General features: G+C 42.4%; 3 protein-coding genes across 3 annotated transcripts in view; 1 reads left to right on the top strand and 2 right to left on the bottom strand.

The window, feature by feature from the left end:
• Positions 1-6178, top strand: part of Px (MAP7 domain-containing protein plexus) — an 88000-nt gene extending 81822 nt beyond the window's left edge. Inside the window, exons 13-16 of the mRNA XM_077420554.1 lie at positions 11-2506; positions 2581-2787; positions 2976-3350; positions 3441-6178. Of these exons, the coding sequence (XP_077276680.1) occupies positions 11-2506; positions 2581-2787; positions 2976-3350; positions 3441-3640 (3278 nt within the window). The 3' untranslated portion in view covers positions 3641-6178. The remainder of the gene's footprint in view (positions 1-10; positions 2507-2580; positions 2788-2975; positions 3351-3440) is intronic.
• A 714-nt stretch (positions 6179-6892) lies between these two features.
• Positions 6893-17722, bottom strand: LOC143905260 (putative peptidoglycan muropeptide transporter SLC46). Its single transcript, XM_077420555.1, has 6 exons — positions 15075-17722; positions 11587-11688; positions 10593-10730; positions 10375-10458; positions 9607-9763; positions 6893-9410 (listed from the first exon to the last, which is right to left on the bottom strand). Exons 1-6 carry the CDS (start codon positions 16084-16086, stop codon positions 9206-9208), a joined length of 1698 nt encoding a protein of 565 aa, XP_077276681.1. The 5' UTR covers positions 16087-17722; the 3' UTR covers positions 6893-9205.
• Positions 17723-19227: 1505 nt separating this feature from the next.
• Positions 19228-21855, bottom strand: LOC143904939 (uncharacterized). The gene is made up of 4 exons (XM_077419948.1): positions 21776-21855; positions 20556-20755; positions 19764-19907; positions 19228-19516 (listed from the first exon to the last, which is right to left on the bottom strand). Exons 1-4 carry the CDS (start codon positions 21780-21782, stop codon positions 19430-19432), a joined length of 438 nt encoding a protein of 145 aa, XP_077276074.1. The 5' UTR covers positions 21783-21855; the 3' UTR covers positions 19228-19429.
• Between the last annotated feature and the right edge of the window lie 593 nt (positions 21856-22448).

The raw sequence follows: 22448 nt of genomic DNA, 5'->3' as shown, positions 1-22448 counted from the left end.
TTTGTTCCAGCTAGGAAGCCGACCATAGCGGCTCAGATGCATAGCGACCGGGACCGAGAACGCGACAGTAGAGAACGACAGAGCAGTAGCGGTGGCGGTGGTGGTAATAGCAGTAGCAACGCCAGCAACACTTGTGGGAACAGCACCAGCAACACTGGTAACTCCAACAGCAACATCAGCGGACCCGTCGTTAGTGTCGGTAGCAATCACCACCAATCCCGAAAAGAGGAGCAACAGTCCTCCGTTCCTTCGACTGCACCACCACCACCGCCTCCCGATCCAACATCAGCAGCAGCGGCAGTCACCATCTACCATCCTCGTCTGCCACCTTTTCCCAGTTCAGCGGCAGCCATCGGACCGACCCTGGGTTCCACTTCTATATGCTCCGCCAGTTCTGCGCCCATTCCGCCTCCCTTGGGTTCCACTTTGCCTCCTTTGAATCTTGGACCGCCACCGCCGGCGGCTATAAGCTCGGCGCCGATCTGTCCGCCGATACCTTCCATCCCGTCCTTGACACCTGGTGTCATAGGACCACCGCCGCCACCTCCGCTGTCCCTAGGCATGTCCCTTCCGCCTATCATCTCCATTCCCTCTCTTCACTTGCCCCCCGTGCCGTCGAGTACCATTCATTCTAGTCAGCACACGATAATGAGCAGCGCGACTACCACGGTCACCAGTTCCATTTACCATCAACAGCAGCAACATCAACAGTCCTCGTCGCAACAGCAGCAGCAACATCAACCACGCGCGAACAGTACGAGCGGTACGACGAGTTCTTTGCCCGGTGCGATGACTACGCACGCGGTGCCGACGCCGCCCAACAGTTCTTCGTTGAACTCCATGAATCACATGGCGCATAAGTCCCCGCCGTTGTCCCACGGTATTCATGTACCCAGAAGCAAAGAACTGCCGACAACTACGACGACCGCGGGAACGTTGCCTACGACTGCGACCATGACTACCACAACAAGCACCACGACAACGTCGCAGCCGACTTTCGTCAGGCCCTTCGAAGACTCGTTCCGCTCTTCCTCGACAAAGACGCAACAGAGGCATTCGATAATGAACAGTCATAATCACAGTATAGTCAATCAGATCGGGCATCACGAGCCATCAGCCTTGAAGAATTCGTCGATGACGCCGATTACTTCTCAAACCGTGGGTAGTCAGGTGATACAGGAGAATTCCTCGATGGACAATAAGTCCATGAGCAGCCAACAAACGATTTCCCAACCGATTCCAACCTATCCATCACCTCAACAGTATCATCATCCACATATACCCGTCTCACACGTGCCAAGTCTCTACAAACCGCCGCATTTCTCAACGTCGTCGTCGTCGTCGTTGTCGTCACCTCATCAGCAGCATCATTCTCAACCCAAGCTCAATGTACCAACGATAAACACTAGCAACAGCAGTCATAGCAGTAGCGGCGGCACGAGCGTCATTAATTCGACTAATTCGAATATCACAAAGCAACAGAACGCGCATCACGTCGGCGAATCTCATCAAACGACGACCACGATGACCTCGCGAAATGATAGCGCGACTAATTGTGTTTCCAGCGAGAAGACAACGACCAACATCAGTTTCAGTGCTAACACTCAAGTCAGTGGCGGTAATAAAATTGCAAATAATACAAACGCGCATCATAAAAGCAATTCGGACGTCGCGGCGAAAGACAACAAGCTGAACGCGGGCAACGAAAAGAGCGTGAGCGAGAATATAATCAGGCAGCCGCAGTTGCCGAATCAGAATCACGTCGCGACAAATTCGCTCCAGGAAAAAACCGCGATCCCGCATCTGCCTTATGAACAGCAGGGAAAAAATTTGAAGCCCTTGCAACCGGTGAACTACAACCTCGGCGAAAAGGAGGGCAAGAACGAAACCGATTGTACCTTGCAATGCGATCAGAACAACGTCTTGTCCACATTACCGTTTCAACCGAACTTTAAGTTCAGCATAAAGGACATTGCGCAAAAGCCGATGGACACGACGCAGCTGATGCAGAGCATCAAGTCTGAGGAGGTGTTGCGCACTTGTCAGAATGTCTCCAATGTGCTCTTGCAAATCCCGAAGTATCAGGAGAAGCTCCTCAACTTCTCGACGAGCAACAACGAGCTAAAGACGACCGCGTTTTGCTTTACCGACAAGTGCAATAATTTGACTGAGATTTCCGTGAAGTGCGACTCAGCGGTACTAAACGTGCCTGACCTCAGCAAAGCCCTGGGCAAGCAGGACGTCATCAATAGCGAAAAGTCCTTCTTGATGCCTGAGATGCCAACGAAGGATCTGACGTCGTCCCTCGATCTAGCCGAGAAGAGGCGTAAGCGGAGGAGGGAAAAGAACACGGGCGTCACGTGTAGCTCTGACTCGGAGGGCGAGGAGGAAACCAAAGACGTGGATCTTTGGATCACGAAAGGTCCGCCGGCCAAGCTACAATATTCGGAAGACAAATTGGCCTTCCTAGCCATGTTTGAACTGACTACCCTGACTATTAGGAACGGTAAGAAAATAATCGTCCTTGTTACGTTTCTTTACGTTGAATTTACTGAATTGACATTATCATTATTCTTACAGAGATAGAATTGTGTAAGGTGGAAAAGAGATATAAATTGAATCCCGATCCACCAGAACTACCTCTGGAAATAGAACCTGCAGTGGAGTCCATCTTACCGATTCCGCGTGAGCATCCGGATGTTTTGCTTCACACGCCAGATTTCGCGCCAAAAGTTGGTTTTCTCAGGACCATAGGTCTCGATATTATGCCTCCGAATAAAAGAGATGGTAAATATATTATCAATAAAATTTATACAATATTGAAATTTATATAATATTAAAATTACAGATATAAAAGATTACATAGTTTTCTACTGTAATAGAATGCATTATTCTATTTTTGTATTAACGATATTTCTTCTATGAGATATAATAATAAACGAGACACTTATTTCAATTGCAATTTGTGATTGCAGAGGCAGAAGTGACATGGCAGTACGTCCTGGCAGATCGCAAGAAACGGAAAAGCGCGAATTCCGTTACTGCCTACTGTGAAAGAATCGCCAAAGTTTATTCTAGGAATCCTCCAGCTTTACCAAAACCGGCTCAAAAAATGCGTCTTCTGGACAGAGTTAAAGTGAAACATACTCCGGAACGACCACCACCGTTACCACCCTTGGGTCCGAAGTATTATTCCACTTTACCTATGCCTGGTGAGAATGGTGTGAAGCAACATTGTAAAGCTATAGACAGCGATATAGACATCGTCGACGAAATGAGTGAGAAAAGGGAAAAGCCAAGGTGGACTGGAATCGTGGATGTTATGTTCGCCTACAGCGAGTATTTGAAAGGTGAGCTTCCTGTCACATTTAATTAACACATGATACTCATACGATACTTACAATGTAATAATGTGGGCATGTATTTCCTATCACTTACAGAAAAAACATTGGAGAGGAAGATTCTGACAAGCGAAAAATCAAAACTGATGACACAGTCCGACAACTTACGTTCCGAGACTGCTCAGTTAGATCGGAAGCTCTACGAGCTCCTGTCCGCCAGAACAGCGCTTGATACCGAGAGGCGAATTCTCAGCGAAAAAATCGAGAGGATCAACGCACTTGTTAGGAAGCTTAGATAGCGTTGCGTAACGCACAACACGGAAACTCATTCATCTGTGATATTATCAGCGGGTTAAGGGCCGTTAGCGTGTAATACGCACTGCTAAACGTAACACTTAGATAAGTAATGGTTAAGGACAAACTCTTGAGTGACCAAATGTACAGCGATCCTTCGTATTGTTTTGCGTACTTTATTAAATAATATAAAACGCGCCCCCTTCTTTGCCGTCGACGATCGATCGTGTGGAGAAAGCAAAAACCTTCAGCTCTCGGCTGGTCCACAGAAGCCAAGCGATCGCGTCCGGCTTGAAAACGTTACCGCACTAATTAATAGATATTATTTTTCGCATACGTCGCTCGACATCGGCAAGTGTGCTGATCTTTAAGGTAGTCGTCTCGTCAGGACATGTATTAGATAAAGTTTTCGATTTTGGATTTTATATCAAATTATATGATCAGCTTTGCAGTCGATTTTTTCTGTGGCTTTTTACCGACTATTTACTCTAGAAAATTGATCTCAAAAATCACAAATTTTGCATTACTTCATACAGACGACACGAAAAAGAAAGCTCTATCACGGTTTCAATCATATATTTTCGCATTTTTCGATTAGATGAAGTGAGAAAAAACATTGTTTTTGTACATTAGATTTCGAAAAATCCGATGCAACCATAAAATATATAGTTTACCGGAGATTTCGCTGCTAATTTTTTAGTTTATTTTAGTGAAAATTCTGTAATCGAACAGACATTTTTTGGTCGAGGTGAAGTTGGGAAGACTTGGCAACGCCGCTGGCTAATCACTGTAGTTGCGGGTTATGGGGCTCGTCTTTCTTAGCCGAATTGGATAGTGATTGACACCCCTGTCATGCGTTTTGAAACCCTTTCTCAGTAATTGTCAAAATTCAATCGAAAAGGAGATGTAACCTCACTTGTAACCTTTCTCCTTTCTCGACGACTCGCGTGATCAGCTGATCAAAACGGAGTCAAATGAGAAAAATCACATAATTTGGAAAAAGTAACATACTTTGTCACGTATGAAATTTTACACCATAATTCATAAAATTATTTTTTTTTTTAGCAAAAATTGCCTGAAATATATTTCTGAACGTGAAAACCTACAAACAGTCACATGACTAGCACGTAGCGAGACGCCTACCTTAATCATAAACGCGGAGTCATATCAACCGTACCTTACAAGGATATGTATAAAGCTCTAATTGTACAAATCGAATTGTATCCCCATCCGTGGAAAGGCAGTTTTTACGACCGCGAATAAAAGGACGAAGGCTTTCTAGTTCTACAACTAACGGCTCTTACACTCCAAGCATAAATAATTGTAATTTGTATCATATTTTAATGAGAAAAAAATAGACAAATCGTGTAACTTATTTTATTCTGCGTAATGTGGACTTTAACGTCGAGTACTTGGGGAAAAAAAAATACAATGATATATCACGCAGTTTGTATGTCGACCGATTGATAAAGCGATGGAAAGGACATTGTGTAAGATCGAAAGGTGGCATCGACTATATCGGACTGGCAGTATCAAGAAACCGCTTGCATGCAACAGCGACTACGTCCTTATTTTTACGTTTAGCATAGTAGCGCGTGTGGTGAAACAGATTTAATCGATTTGAATCGGATCGTAATTATCGGCAGGTAAACGAGCACCGGTTGCGTATCCGGACACGAGGAGGGAAAAAATTCAGACGTTTTACGCGAGTTTTTGCGTTTTGATTCACAAAGCAACGTTTATAACGACACGGGGAACTCTAGTCTACAGACGTGCCCAGGCAATACGGGGAAGAAAAAGATACGCGCGCCGATACGCATAAGATCAGAATAGTGAGCAATCCTTCCTTTTGAACGTGTCCACGCCGTTCACCGTAATGAGCACGAAGGCCAGTGAAGATACGGGGAGGAGCGTTATTAACGTTGTATAACAACAACACTGCGGTACTTAGATAATGCGACTTAATTTTTAAAGAAGAAAATAAAGGGGAAAGAAAAAATAAAGATAATCGTGAGACTTCGCGCGGAGCACATTCCACGTAAAAAAAAAAAGCTTGTTGCCCGACCGTCAACATTCCAACGCGTCATTTCACCGACAATCGAATTCTGGAACTCGACGCGAGTCGAGTGGCGAACCAAATTTGAAAAGCAAAAAAAAAAAGAAAGAAGCCGATCGCACTGTTGGTTTTTCTTTTCTAGCGCGTCCATGTCGCGTAAATGCGCTCTACCTTTCGCACCTCGGTATCCCTAAAGAACTTGTCTCCCGCTCTCTGCTCTCCGAGCGCATCGTATCTCGTATCGATATATAAATTGCACGCCGTAGAAAACACCATCCGCCCATACGGCGCGCGCGACAAAGCTACCATTTATAAGTTTCGCCGTTTCTGTTCATTGAGTGCCTAACATTTCTCCCTGCATTTGTACATACCATTATTTTTATGTATTATGTAATTAACAAAGGAGGGACCGCGAGTGCGCGCCGGTCTCATTCTCACCTGGCCAGAACAAGAGCCTAGGAGTAAATTGTTGAAAACATGAACCACACGAGGAGTATTTCTTTCCGTACCCTCCATCGTCCAAGCGTACCCCTTGCGAGTTTAATCTTCGAAGATGGAACGAAACTTAGGCCTCTGGTGAATTTTTGTATTCTCGCAAGTAAAACTATTGTTTCCTCATATTTTTGTATTTTGAAATAATATTTTAGCGAATCTATATATTTATTACGTTGCTTCGGTCATGTGATATTTTCATGATTGTTTCAGTATCGAACTTTCATCTTTCGAATATGATTTCCGTTATAAGTCGATTAATTTGTTATGTTATTAATCGCATCAACTCATTTTTCTTAATTTTTTTTTTAGTGGGAATGGAAATTACTGATGAAATAAGAATCCACCATGCGACGGTAGGTATATTTTTCTTTATATCGATATATAGTTGCATCTTAACAACGATAAAGGAGAGACAGTTTAATTCGATAATTTTATATTGACTATTTATATTATATATAATTATTAATTAATTGTGTGTATTTGATAGAACAGAATTACTCTACTAAGATATTCCTAATATAATTGTTTGAAAATTAACAAAACATTGAGAGCAGAGTTTGCGGAAAATCAGACTCTCAAAAATCATTAGAAAGTTACTAGATTTAAGAAATTGTTCAAATTCAGTAAAAGCTAATCATCAAAAGATAATTGGTTAAAATATGAAATATGATCAGATAAAAGATGAGAGAAATTAAAAACTTCAATCTTTGCAATTTCATGAATTCTAGTTTTATTTGCTGTTTTCTTACTTTTGTGCACATTATGAGCAAGATCTAGATAGGACGGGATAAATATTTACAGTTTCAGTCTTTACAAATAATCACTGCTAATTTACAGCTGTACAAACGCAATAATGTGATTTACGTTCTTAACTCTTTATTGCGAAACTATATGATTTTCATGTGCGGTTTATTACGGACGTCCCGAAAAGATTAAAAAGGGATAAGTGAATTAGAGCTGATTCCATATTAAAACCTTATAATTCATGCGATTAGCACGATGCATAATAAGCATTAAATATAATTTTATTTAAAGCGAATCCAAAGTTACTTTTTTTATTAACAATTAACTGCATAGAAAAATTGCTGCTTATATATCTCCCAATTTTATTGATATATGTCGAATGTAAAACAATGTCGAGATGTTTGTTTTTTGCATTACACGGTACATAAAATAATAAATGGAAGATTATCCTGTATTCTGACGCGAATTATAGATCGTCTAAAATGAGCTTAAGCATTAAAGCTCGTTATAAATACATAACTGTCGAGTTTGTCGGAATGCAGGCACGGAGAGCACGCGGTTTATCCTTCTTATCTTTTAATTTAAATATAATCAGTTGATTTAATTTATTATTTATGTTATTTATTTATTATTTAATTAGATCCATGAAATTAACGTACGCAACCGATTTTTACATTCGTATATTATATATCTAATTAAATTATCGCACTTAAATTTATCACACACGAAATTACGGAATCTGTGTAAAAACTTAACGGGTCGTAACAACTGCTCTATGGAAAAAAAATGTCAGATGTGGGAATTGTATGTGAAAAACATGTATTACGCTGTCGGTAACAAATACATTTGCTTTATCAATTTTGGATTTATATTGTATACGCGTATACATTATAATTACATCTCAAAGTTTATATTAAACTTTACTTAAGATTCATAAAAAAAACGATTGTCTACACAAAGCTTTTTTCGACAAAATCTCTTAATCGCAATGTTATCACGCGATCAGCGTGCTTGTTACAAAATTTGCGCTAAAAAGAAAGTAGGATACATTTTTCTTTCGCAGGTTTGTTCTTAGTGCAGAGAAAAAGAGGGGGGAAAAGTGAGAGAAAGAGAGAAAATAGGAAACCGAGCCAATAATCATATATGTGATGCGCATATTCCTTTCACGCTGTCGTCGTAATCTGTTTAAGTACAGTTTGTACTAGTGTACCCGAAGTAAAGGATATATATATATATATATATATATATAGATCATTAAATAAAAATTTGTATATCGTGTTTACACTTTGTTAAAATACGATGCTTTTGTCGCGTGTAAATGATTTGTCGCTTTTAAACGTACTAAATTAAAAACGGTGAGAGATTTGCAAGAAGTTACAACAAATTATATGTATAATATATTACATATATATATATATATAACATATATTACATATAACTAAACGATTCATCTTAGGAATAAGGATTTTATTCCAAAGACATTGAAAACGGATCTTTATTGTACGGTATTTATGTAGCAGACCAGTGTTTTCGTATTTACTGAAAAACAAAGAATAATGTCCTTTCTGAGATGACTGCATTAGTTATATGTCGTCAAATCTTAAAAAAAAATAATCTCTTTTTTAACTCTTGTTAGGTACTATTTTCCACTAAAAACGTTAAATTAGAAATAAACTGGTAGTTATCCTTCATTCGGAGTATCTTTTTACCTCTTGAGAATACTTGAAATAAGATCTACAAGCTGCAGTAAGTGAAGTCATGGATGGCAAAGAGGAAGTCTCAATAAAGTGCTTTATTTACACCTTGATGCAGTATGAAGGTGATAACAGTTAGCAGTTGCGTAGGATTTGAGAAATGCCGTAATTCAGAAACCTAATTCATTCTCATGTACTAAAAACTCCGGAACAAGAGTTCCGGTTAGACTTCATTTTGTGGAGAACCGTTCTCCGCGTTATCTCTAATAATTTAAATTACTATCCTATTGTCTCATCTTTACTAAATATCGAAAGTCTCAAATTCAACTTTCTTGAAATGCGGTTCACCGGAATCTTCGTACACCTTGAATTTCGACATACCGTTCGATCGGTATTTCGCTTAATAAAATGCCTTTGGTATCCCCCTCGTAAAGCAAATTCGCTAGCAACCTTTACCAGCAACGTGACCAGCATTCAGGCCCTAAGGTATCCCTTTTGGACCCTTCTTTTTTTCTGATGAGGTATTATTGATGTATCGTACGTCTCCGTATTAAAAAAAAAGAATCACGTAAATCGTGAGATCACAACTGCTCAGATTCGAAGGCCGCGTTATCTATGCCGTTCATCATCTCGGGCTTCTGCGCGCTCTTCTGTGCGTCCATGATCCGAGGGTTCGATGCCTTCAAATTGTAATCTGTCGCCTCCTCGTTCTTATGATTCATCATAGCTTCGGGTTCCTTCTGCTCCTTCAGGATGCGATCCTTTCGGTGCTCCGTGTACAACCAGCTGAAGCAGTTAAAAAATACTATTGTAATATTTGTAATGTTACGCAATTGTAGCTGAAAAACTTAATTCAAGTACTTATGTCAAGTAATTTTTCATCGCGTTTGAATCGGATGTGTCACGAAATGATCGCAGTATTTGGCGAACGTAACGTATAATCGGCGCGACATGATACTCATATGAATCGGCGGATACTCACAAGAATGCAAACACCGCGGGCATTGTCATGCATCCTCCGGCGATGAAGAACGTCCCCGGAAACGCTTTCATGGTCGCCGCGTAAATGGCGCTGTACATTGGCCCGTAAACAAGCGGCATCAGGGACTCGCACACGCCAAACAGCGAATTCACTTTACCTACGAAATTACGTAACCGCGTCTTAACTTCGGAGCAGAGAATAAAAAATCGCGGGTTGGGTAAGTTGGGTTTTCCTCGCCGTTAGGCCGGGCAGGAAGGCCTCGTTACGCTTTGTTCGTGGATGAAAAAATTAGCAGCATCGCCACGTAAATGTAATTTGGTGTCCAAATTATCCGATTTACGTGGTTCCGACACAGACGGTGCTTCGCGAGATAAAGATCAAGCTCGAAAAACCCTCCTAAGTGCCACTAAAGTATTAGTATAATGGTCGTATAATTCTTATATTTGAGATCATTATAAAAACGCTCATTCTTTTATGCGCCTCTATGACGACCTCTTCTAAACACGACCGGATGGTGTGTCTGACGTTATCTCGCAGCTCAAGTATTTTTCCTACATAAATTTACACAGGAAACACGGAAACTCAATCAGCGAACTGATTGCTTCCAAGATTCTCGTTATGTTATATATGCTTCATGTGTATAATACACGAAGCTCTTACACATCTGCCTTATTTCTTTTTTCTTGAGATTATAAAACTATAGCACGTGGAGAAAGAGACGATGGCGAATTAAAGGGGAACCATAATCTTTAATTTGCACCCTCTTACCGAGCTCGTCCGTGGGCACGAGCTTCGAAGCTATCGACCGCATGGCGATGAAAGACGTGCCGTTCACGATCTCCACGATAGCGGCTGAAACAGGCAATTAATCCGTTATTAGATACACTGTCGTCGGTACCGGGTGGTACCGGGACTCTAACTGTGATATATATATATTTTATATACGTAGTTGTTACCCTGATGTTAGCCGTTTTAAAAAGACTGACCTACGTAGACCATCCAAGTGGACGTGGCGAACGCGTAAACGAAACTTGCTAAAATTTTACTCGTACAGCTCATGATACCCACGATCGCGTCGTCTATCTTGAGAATGTGACTGAAGATACCGACGGAGATCGCGGTACCTGTGACAGAAAAGAAATATCTTTCACTCTTTCGTGCGTGGCGAATCGCCGGACGATCACACGAATAACGATCTTAGAGAATCAGTATAACGGACGAGCGCTGTAAGATCCCGCTTGATCCGTTGGTCAAAGAAAAATGCGAGAAAAGTCGGATCCGCGCGCCGCGCGTTTGCAAAATTCGCGTAGACAATCGACAAATATAGAAAGCTTTTGTCAAATAGAAAGTCAAACGGAAATACCGATACAGTATTCGAGTACGGCGAAAACGCTAAAGTATCATATCCGCGAGGCAACTACGAATTCTGAAATAGATCTTTATCTTGCGCGCACGCAATTGGCGACTTGCCTTTCTATTGCAAAATGTTCCTCTTAATGTTCCTCTAATTTGTGTCGCCTGCGACACAGGAGATTACATTTTCAAGGCAACTTCCTGCCTGCCACGATTCACGCCAGGATAAAAGCGATAGTCGGTGATTCCGCGCTCAGCAACGATGTTTATTCTTACGTAAGACACGTCTCCCGTTTGCTTTCATCGACCAATGAACGCAAAAAATCTCGATTATAACCCGATGTGCATGTACGGCATCATTACGAGAATAGAACTAACGGGTACCTTCGAGTTGCGCGGAATGGCAAATGGCAATCGGAGGAGATTATCCGCACCGGCGGCGTCCGCGTTTCTATACGCGTAGCGGAATATACACGTTTCTACTTCAAAATTAGCGGCGAGATCAACGAATGAAGCGGAAGAGTTCGTTACGGAGGATTTTACGAGCGCTCGCGTAAATTTCTTCTCTTTCTCTCTTTCCTCTCGCGCGACGCATTAACGCGCGACGTTCTCAGGTGATTTTCTTACCGATCAGATTAGTTACCATGCCAAACGTGGAGAACATGCTGAACGTCACTTCGTTCCAGTTGTATCGGTACCGCATATAAAGATAGAGAACCGCCATTTCGCCTGTGAAAGAAACCAGACTTGATAATACCACTCCGCTTTTGTTGCATAATCGCCGTCTCTGCGTCTCGACAGGCATGATGAATCAATCGACGTGTGCAATGTAATAAAAAGTTTGACATGACCCGCATTAAATGATCCTCCGATCTATGAGCGAGAGACTCTAACTATTAAGTTTTGTATTTAATATTTATTCATTGAGCGCACGCTAACGACTCTCACGTATCACTTCTTCGCTTTGTGACGATGAATAGGGCTTTGCACAATGGATTCTCTCTCAGAACGTCAGTACTTAGAAAAATCTCAATTCGTGACGAGCTCGCTATTGTGTCACTCGTTATCGAATATTTATTCAGGATTCATTAAGTACGTCAGGAATCTGACGGACTTGCTCATAGGGGGACTACCCAAGGGGGACTTTTAAGATTTATAAGGTTCGATTTTTGCTCCAAGCTTCTCTGTTTGCGCTTTTAATTATAATTACTACACGCGCGGATTTGTAACGTATATATATATACTTTGCCTCGGTACGTGAATAAACTATCGATAATCACGGTTGACTTGCGGCAACATATCGTATTTTACGAGGCCATTATCGTGAAGTTTCACATTGTTATATAGGTACGGAGATATTTTGCAGATTCACCCAAGCGCAACGGTTCTCTGGTCAATTACAAACAATTTTCACGATTACATCGGCTGCAATTAGACCGACAATTGCTTCCGGTAGTAATGCCAAGTTAACTGCGAAGGTCAAACGCAAATGTTAGTATTACGTAAAACAATCCTCTTTTGCAAAAAAAAAGAGAATAAGACATTCATCGACGCGAGGGGGAGATGATGCGTACGGCTTTCAAAGATATATCTAAGTCTTCGTCATTTCGAAATGCACGCGCGTGCATTCCGGCAATGCGCGCGCGTTCTCCTATGAAACCGGCAATGGCCATGTTTACACGATCGGCACGTAACGCGAGAAGTTACGGATTACGGATTCCGTAATTCTTCCCGCATTAAAATTCGTCGCGCGTTCCTTATGCCGATACGGTATCTCCCCGACGCGACCACACTCCGCGCTGGATTATAACGAAAATATAACTACCATATGTAACGTATAGTAAGTAGTCGTCGTCGCCGCCGACTTTCACCGCGTATCTCCCTGACGAGCAAAGATCGTGAAATTACATCGTGAATATACAGCCACGTTCGGATCGCGATTAGCATAGGTGCTGACGTAAGATTGCGTACACAAATAAGTGTGTCCATTAATATATTTTACACACGTATATTAAAATTTTGATATTAATTTATCATAAAGTACAGTATAATCTCTAAAAATAACATTCATTTGTCAATCTATTCGAAATTATACATCTTTCTTATGCGTACTTTGTTATCGTATTTTGTTGTCGCCGTATATTGAAACTAATGATGATATGCCAAGGCAAGTGTAATTTTCCTCATTTTTAGTCGGTAAGCGATGTGTCGAATCGTAATTGCTATTTCTCGTCATTGTATTTCTCGTAATTAATACCAATTCTAGCAAAAGGTTATTAAAAAACAATATAACTTATAAAGTGTAAATAATTGAACAAATCTCTCTGACGTATGGAATATTATTCTTACGCTCATTTAAAAGTTGTTTTGTTCTCTATATCTGCAGCTCTCTGCCGAGTTTATGTACAGCTCCCGGCGCGTGCTGGTTCGCGCTACAAAATTAAGCTGTCAGGACGAATTATCGCTCTTGTGAGACGTCACCGAGCGGCTGTGACGACTGACGACAATGAGAGAGTAAAGTCGAGAAAAGTAATAACGTCTCAAGAAGAGTCTTACAGGTATATATCCGCGTTACGGCATTCGAAATCAGGAAGACGCCCATTACCGCTGAAATTGTTATAAGCGTGACGACTGCCCGCGTCACTTAGCAGCTGGGGTAATGCGTGCTAATGCGTACCCAGACATTGTAACACGACGGGGCTACCTATATAATTAAATTGTGACAAGGGCATCCGCGAAATGTGCTGGAATTGTGCGTCGTCGCCGTATACGAGCGCGCACGATCGCATTAAAGTCGCGATAGCGCGCTGTAACAAATGCACGCTAATTGAAAAATTGAATGATTCGTGTGGTCGCGTGCTTGCACGGGCTACTGGCAGAAACTGGAGGCTTTATTGTTGCCGATACCGTCCGGCATTAAGGCTCGCACGCTGGTATCGTAACTTTTCATTTACGAGCTCTTTGCGTACCGAGGCACGTACACGTCTGTTGGAGAAAACTGCAAAAATAGATTTCGCCCGGAAACTGAAAGCGCGCGGCCTTCACGAAAACTTTTGCCATATCGGAGCTTAATGAACATAACGAATGTTTGTTACTTTGTTTATCGATCTTTCGGCCTCTGCAACGTAGATTTACGACGTCCAATACCATTGAAGATTTATCGCGCGATATCGAGAATTCCTTGGTACTTAAAAGGAAACACGTTGCACTTGAATATTTTATTAGCGTTTTAAAATACGCGAATTATTCACGTGTCCCAAAACGCTACACGTTTGCGCTCGTATAACAATAATGTGTGTGCCTAGTTTTGCCATATCTTTTATCGTGCCATGGACGCACGTGAGAAACTGTTTTCCAGCGGTTTTGCCGTTTTTTTCTCTATTTAATTGTACGCAAATTAAATGTGTTTGCATATTTGTGTTATTGTACATCTCACGCGTCTGCTAGCTACTTATATAATGCGAGTAGATATTAATCGTAATAATTTCCGCTTAAAAGCGATTCAGTAAAGTGATGAATTTCCACGAATATTTATTGCCATATAAATATATATAATTTTATAGTTTAAAATAAAGTTTTGCAGCAATGATAGCATTATTAAATCGCACTGTTTTATCAATTTATTATTTACGTATTTGTAAAACGAAATTAAATTTATTTAGTTGTAAATTTCAATCAAAATTATATCAGCACCATTTTTCCAAATGATGACAACATCTCGAATTACATATTATATAGTAAAGATTTCACAATAAAGTCCATTTTAGATGTAATTCAGAATTCAGGGAAATTATTCTGCATACAAGATATCAATTATCACATGGAACTTTTTATATATTTGATATTTGTCTATAATCCCCTGATTCTTGAAATGTTTCTCGCATTACGCGACATATTTATAAAATCATAAATCGAAATGTGTCCCGGATTTTGATGTTAGTTACAAATCATTTAAAGTGGATTCACCAGCAAAAACTTTTTCGCACAAAGTGCGAAGTAGTGCAGATGAGTATCGTTATTAACGAGGGTGAGACGCGCGCAACTGTCGAGTCCTGCTTAGCACTTGAGAAAATATTTATTTAAAGAATCACAATTCATTCGGGCCATTTACTCACCGTAAAGGGGTCCGATGACGACCATAATAATGACCATGAGCACGATGACCCTTTTCTGACGATTGTTCGCCCCTTTCTTGAACGCCACGCGAAACGTCTCCTCGACGTGCTTCAACGAGAAGAAGTCGAGAACAAAGGCGCACAACGAGGTCCGCTTTTTTCCCTCGCTCTGGAGGGATTTTTTCCGCGAGCGCTCCGTGAACGCCCTCGGCGGTTCCTTGATAACCACTAGGCCGTACACAAAGCTCATTACGTAACACACCATCGCGATGCTGAAGACACCGTAGAAACCCAGCTTCGTGTACAGTATCCCCGACAGTGCCATGCCGATCGGTACGCCCAAGGATAGGAAGACGTTGGCCGCGCCGATCCTAAGCGTTCTCGACTCCACGGTCGTGATGTCCGCTATGTAGCTGAAGATACCCATGAACATGGTGAACCAGCCGCCGGTTAACGCGGGCAGCACCGATTCCAGCACGACCACCTCCATGGGCAGCTCGTAGAACCAGTAGGTGCAGGCGATGAGGGTGACGCTGCTGAAGAACTCGCCGATGATCGGCAAGAGCATGCAGGGCTTCCTCAGACCGGTGCGATCGCTCCACGCGCCCATGAACAGGATCAGGAGGGCCGGTATGGCGCTCTGCAGCGGCGTCTTCCAAGTCTGCATCCGCGCCACCATCTGCTGAACCGCGGTCTCCTCGGCCTCGTAGCCGGTGGTGTTCCTGGCGGACAGAGCTGTGCAGACCTCGTCCGGGTAGGCCAGGTTCACCCGGCACGCCTTCTCGAGGATGAGATTCTGCATGGCCAGCTGCGAGAGCACGCTGGGGATCACGTAGCACGCGACCATCGGCTCGACGGTGATGTTGCTGGTCAGGAAGGACCATTTCTGCCGGATGCTCATTGACTTCCAAGTGACGGCGCTGTCGGACTTGTCGGTCACGGGAATCGCTGCTTTCTTCTCCGGGGTGAGCCCCGCGGGCGTCGTACCGATCGTCGTCGTGATCTCGGACATGTTTCACGTCAAAGAAGAAACGGAGTCGAGTTGATTTCTCTTGGGGGGGAGGAGCAGAGTCTCTTTTTTAATTGTCCGGGTGTACGTTCGGTTTAAAATCATCAAGCTGCCTGGCGCGGTTCCTCCGAGGAACGGAGCTCGCGAAAGCCCTCGTAGGCGAGCGAATTTCGCGGTTCAGGTCGCTCGGCGTGCGCCCGAGAGAAATCGCACGGTGGTGCCGCGACTCTCGGCTAATGCACCATCGGGCATAACGAGACTCAGCGAGGTTGTCCGTCTCCTTCCTTCGCCGGTCACAGCCAGCAGCCAGCAGCCAGCAGCCAGCAGCCAGCACCAGCGGAATACCCCGTACTACCACCTCTTTCCCGGGCCGCGCTGTCACCGTTCGCTCACCGCGCTCTTTTCTATCGGCCTCCTGCAACGCGCAGCGAGCTGGTCCGCCTTCGTGTACATCCACCCAGGCACTAAGCACACGCGGTGGCCCCACACGGGGCAACGTCGCCGACGTTCGCGCTTAATCGGCTCCTCCGCGGTGCACGACACGCGGCTAATGCCTCCACGAGCGCGATCACCAGCGCGCTCCGGCGAGTCGCTTCCGATTCCGCCCCGCGGAAATTTTCGGGTCAAGGTCAGCCCCCCCGACGACGGTGCCCGAGGCCTCCGGGGGTCCTCCCGCCAGCGCGCCGCGCTCCCGGAATCCTATTCTTCCTCGGCGATCGCCCGGCTGGTCTCACTCGTTTTCCTTTCTCGACACGCGAAAAACATGGTGATCACCTTGACACGCGGGTGTCCACCGCGATGGAGTATAACGTGCCGCCTCGTGTGCGCCAAATCTTTCCACGTAGCATAGAGTCCAATCCAGCGGTCATTCATTTAAAACTCAGCATTGACATGTTGATGAATGAACGACGCGTCATGATTATCGTGTTCATCTTCCTGCCCAGGGAATACTTGTTCTTACGTCGGCGAATGACGATCTTTTTCGGCTTCATGTACCTGACGATTCGACGATACATATTGTTTCTTCTGCGTGAACGATCTAGATTCCCGCTGCTGATCCGCCAATTGCGCGTTACTATACGTAGACGTTACTCGAGGGTTGTAGAAAACGCGCGCCTATATACGGTGAATGATTTGCGCTGAGATCCCCGAAGTTTACCGTCACCGATCTCCCACGGTGCGAACGTCCTCGCGTCCGGACGATGTCAACGATTCGCAAGAAAGACTTACTCACGAAACCGTACGATTACCTCGTGCGATCTCCGTTGCGTAAGCTTCTTTCACCGAGCGATCCATCCGGAGGTGATCGATCACGCAGCCTTCGGTCGTCCTTGACGCGTTCCTCTCGTTGCGAAAATTCGTATTAGATGACGGTGGTTAATGTCAGCCCGGCGTTATCCGAATGTGTTTCCTCTTCTATCATCAGGCGGGAAACTCCGAGCAGTCGCGTAAAGATCATTTTCGACTAGCCGCGCGAGACAAATTTTACGGAAACCACGTGAGAAACGCGAGAGAGATCGGTTTGGCTCCGAAGCGGAAATTAGCTTCGCCGGCGGCCGCGTCCGATGTCGACGATGTCGAACGGGTGGCAACTGGTGAGCGTAAACAGGCAGCGTCGTCGAATCGCTGCCGCGCGTAACTCGACGAGGCGCTGTTAAATGTGACAATTCGTTGATAAAGTAATCACTACTACGCACGGTCCCAGCGTTCTACAGTCGGAGCCTATTTTAGACAGGGCCGTCCAAGTGCCCATTATCTGCGACGGTGAATTCAAAGCTATATTCGCGCGGCTCGGCCTGACTGCTCCGGACCGAGCGGTCAGGCCGAGCCGCGGTTGCACCATCATCGCGGTTTTTCGCTGCAGGCCGCCTCGCGCGCGGATTTTCGCGCGGATGCTTCACCGTCGCCGATCATTGTCAAATTCTTCACGCGTTTAGCCGGTTTCGTTCGCGCGGATAAGCGCCTTGCCGGGCATTCGACCGACCGCGGAGGCCTCGAGTCGAGTCCTCCGGCGTGAATCGCGAGATCCTCGAAGCTCGCGCGGACGCGGTGCCGCGGGATCGAACAAACGAAAACCCGCAAAGTCGCATCCGAGCGACGAAAGACATCTAGAGGCGGCCCTGGCTTTTAAGTCTGACGTATGATGCCGTCAAGTGAGTAATGCTCGCAATTCCACAGCGATGCTTATAAAATATTCGATGCAGAGCTGTCACCAGCACCTCTCCCTCTCTCTCTCTTTCTCTCCCTCTCTCTCCCTCTCTCTCTCTCTCTCTCCCACTCTCTGTCTTGATATCCGACCGACGAGGGTGCGTCTGTGGTGGTCATTACTCAAGAGCCATCCTCATCGGCCATCATGGCGGCCGTGCTTGCGGCGCGCGAGAGGTATACGATTCTTTCGCGGTGACCAACTGGTTCGTTATGCTACGATCGGCAGCGCCGATCGACAAAACTTTAGTACTTAGTACATCGCGATAAATCGCCTATTGACGGCAATAATTACCACGGCCGACAAAGGTGTTTTATTTCGTTGCATTCTCGCTCCGCTGAACCGCTCGAGAATCATGGATTTTCAACTGGTAGCCATGGAGCCAGTTAACGATTTCAATTCCGCGTCCAGCGCATAAAGCAACTTTCGATTTTTTTCCTCGCAGCTATCGAATTTAGTGGACAGAAACGATTTCTCCTGTTACGCGTTCTCATCGAAGCGATACGATCACTTTTAGGTCACCAATGTATTATTTATTTTCCTAGCTCATTTGCCTTGTAGGTGATTCCTATTTCGTCGTTGATAACGATTCAACTAGGTTTCCTTCGACATATTGCGCAGTATCATATCTATATTTTTATCTTTTAACAATGTAGCTAAAACCTAAAACACGAAGAGCATTTAAATTGGGAACGAACGAAATATGGAAAACGAAGATAATCATTTTTATTTATAGGTACCATTTTAATATCGTATCTTACTATTATGTGATATTTTTAGTGCAGAATGAAGATTATTCGTGTACTTATATATTTAATTTATGTAACGATGTCATACCATTAACAATAAGATAAATACATATAATCAATACGAATTACCCGATTTTAGCCTCGATACAAGTTACTTACGTACTGCTCGTTAGAAATAATAAAAAATGATTATTTAAGATTATTTTTTCATCGTTTTATTCCAATAAATTTTTACAAATATTTAGAAAAACGGAGCATTTTGTTCAATAATTTTTCATTCAGTTCTTACTGCAGCAGCTTGTTTGGAGGTTGTTTTGCTTGACTCAATTAACTATACGGTCGTGTATAAAATGCGTATTACATCTTCAATCATCGGCCATCCGCAATCGAGTTAATGTATGACGAGTACTTCGTAATCCTTGAACGACAGTTCCTCGCCGTCGAACGGAATGTAGAGGCATCCGTGACTCGGTTGTACCTGCGAAGAAATGTATATATTTTTTCAATATATACATATAATGTACTTTTAAATAGCTAAATTATATCTCTCTTGTCTAAAAGAAGGCCGCGAAGGATAAAAGCGAGTTTCGCTTGCCAAATGCGGAGCGTAAATTGGAGAACACTTTGGCAAAAGCGTGCTTCGAATATCGAGACGTCATTCCGCATTTTCGAATGCTTATCATTACTGCCGAACCCCGAGATTAACAGCTGCCGAAAAGACCGACCTTGCCAAGCGTTTGAGATCCACTATGGAGGACACGGCCAACATACAGAGGTTCTCCGTCCGCGGTTTGACCGGCGATTACCGCATCCGCTGGCACCTCACCGTTGCTGCAGAACTCCCATGCGAATTCCCCTTGGCAAAGGACCTGACAGTATCGTAATATTGTTATACATATAACAATTAATTATTAATATAATAATTGCTTATAACTATACCATTGACAATTAATTCTGTCAGCATTTGTTCGTTGTTATCGTTATTTTTTTACCAATAAAGATTATAAGATAGCAAAATATCGTTAAAATCGCCTATATCGAATCATATCTTCGTCGATACTTCCGAAAAAGCTCGATATCTCAAGATTATCTTGATTATCTAATAAAACCGATACGCTTAATCTTAATAACTCTTATACTTTGATTATGTACCTACTTATTGCGCGTTACGTAAGTTACGAAAATGATGTAACTGCTTTTTAATCGCTGTTATAAAATTAAAGGAAATATTTGCTGGTTGTTTAGAATCTAAATTAATTCGTAGAATTTTTAATTCGATGAATTATCATGCAAATCGACGATGATCTCTTCTGCGAAGAAACTATAATTAAAGTGATCTCAACAATCATAATTTTAGTGTTAAAAACGTAGTAGAGTTAGTAGTGTACTTTATAATCGACTTGACGCGATATTGTGAATTTTAATTTCTCATAGAACGATAAAGCGATGCAAGGTTTTGTTCGTATTTTGATCACGTTTTTCATAACATAGAAAAATTCGTCTGACTTTGCATTCACCTCGTAACTGTCTTTGGGATGTTCCTCGCCATTGTGACAAACGTAGGCGACACCCTTGTCAAGACTTATTTTTGCCGGAATCATGTCGCCCTCGTGGAAAGCTCTACCGACGTAAAGTGTGCTTCCGTCAACGTCACGACCGCCGGCGACCACGTTTTCTGGCAGCGATTGACCGCTGGTACGGCTTACCCATCTGTAGGCTGTAACAATGATAAATAGTATAAGATTGATATATTGAGTAAATTAATAAATCAGTCAGTTCAAACGTATCCACTAATTGTAAGTTTCGGTTTGTCGATGTTTCTTTTGTCGGCAGATAAAAAATTCATATTACTTAATATTTAATAAGATATCCGCTTTTTTTCTAACAGAAAATTCATTAAAATAAGATAAAATGTAGAAAATTTGTAGATTTTCTCTGCTAATTTTTTTTTAAATTCAGATATCAGAAAAAATTATTAATTTGTTTCGTAATTTATTAATCTATTGACACTCGTTAATTTTAGTAAAGCTGTGTTTAATATAATGAAAGTTTTAGTTCCACTAAATGATACAAATTTTGCAAATTTTCACAAATATCCATAAATATCTGGTATATATAACGAATATGCGTGTTACGTAATATTCAAACGCACCGATACCGACACACGTTCCTTGTAATCGATCTGATAAAACTTTTCCAGATTGTTCTTGTAATCGATGATTTCACATGTCACACATATTATCTTTACAATTCACATGACTCACACATACTTCTAAAAAATAGAGTAACTATATTTAACGGTAGATTTAAGCGCATTTCTGATGAGAAATAATTTATAATCAGTTATTTTTATAGTCATATTTAATGTAGCTATTGCAACAATATTTATTCCATGTGTAATACAATGCAAACATTACACGTAAGCATATGATTCACGCAATGTGTCAAAAAATTATACAATCTTAAATTACTATAATTGTAAAAAAATCTGCAAATTATTTCATATTGTTATTTAGACTTTTAGATTAGACTGCTCTCTGATGAGAATGCGAGAAAATTAAAATATACAAGAAACAACAACGACACTCGGATTAAATATCCAATATATAGCAAATGTCGATAAGAAATTGGAGAAGTTTATAAAATAAAAAAGCAAAAAGTTAATCTTGTAAATACACAGAAAAAGGTTTGATATTATTTTAATGTATATACTTTAAAGAAACTCTCTTTTGCTCACCTGGCATGATGGAAATCGATTCGGCACGGCTGAAGCCTCAATACGAGATGGTGCTTATCGTATCTGTAGGTTGAGTTAAAAACTCGTGTAATCTTATCGCTCGCGTAATCTTATTTGCCGAAATATTTCACTCGTCTCTCTCTTCCTTACTCTTATTTACATATATGATACTGAAGTTATACCCAGAACGTACGTGATATCACGTATTCTTCTACGCCTTTCCTATCTGCAATGTGTCATATTGATTACAGTAATACGATTACAGAGTATAGTCGCCATCAGTTCGATCAAATTTTATTTAGATATTTAAAAATATGCGCGGAGGGATACACTTAAGCGGGGAGCACACACTTATTTTGCATAACGCATAATGCGTAAGCATAAGAAAATTGATTGGACCATACACATGTGCGTAAGAAAATAGACCAATCAATTTTCTTATGCTTACGCATTATGCGTTATGCAGAAGTGTGTGCTCCCCGTTTTATTATCGAAAAGTGGATGTGTACATAGCACGGACATGAACCAAATTCATCGACAGTATCGAAAAGTGGATGTGACTCGTAGTTCCAATTCCTGAAAGTGGATACGTGGCGCTACTGTATACGGCCTAGCAAAAGCGTCCCAAGAAAATCGCCGTCATCCGCTCTCTCCTTATCCTTCTCTCTGATAT

Source organism: Temnothorax americanus, unplaced genomic scaffold (assembly GCF_048541705.1).
Source record: "Temnothorax americanus isolate GAGA-0224 unplaced genomic scaffold, ASM4854170v1 Scaffold6, whole genome shotgun sequence".
Lineage (NCBI taxonomy): Eukaryota > Metazoa > Arthropoda > Insecta > Hymenoptera > Formicidae > Temnothorax > Temnothorax americanus.
The sequence above is the reverse complement of the archived record's forward strand: the minus strand, read 5'-3'. Positions and strand labels throughout refer to the sequence as shown.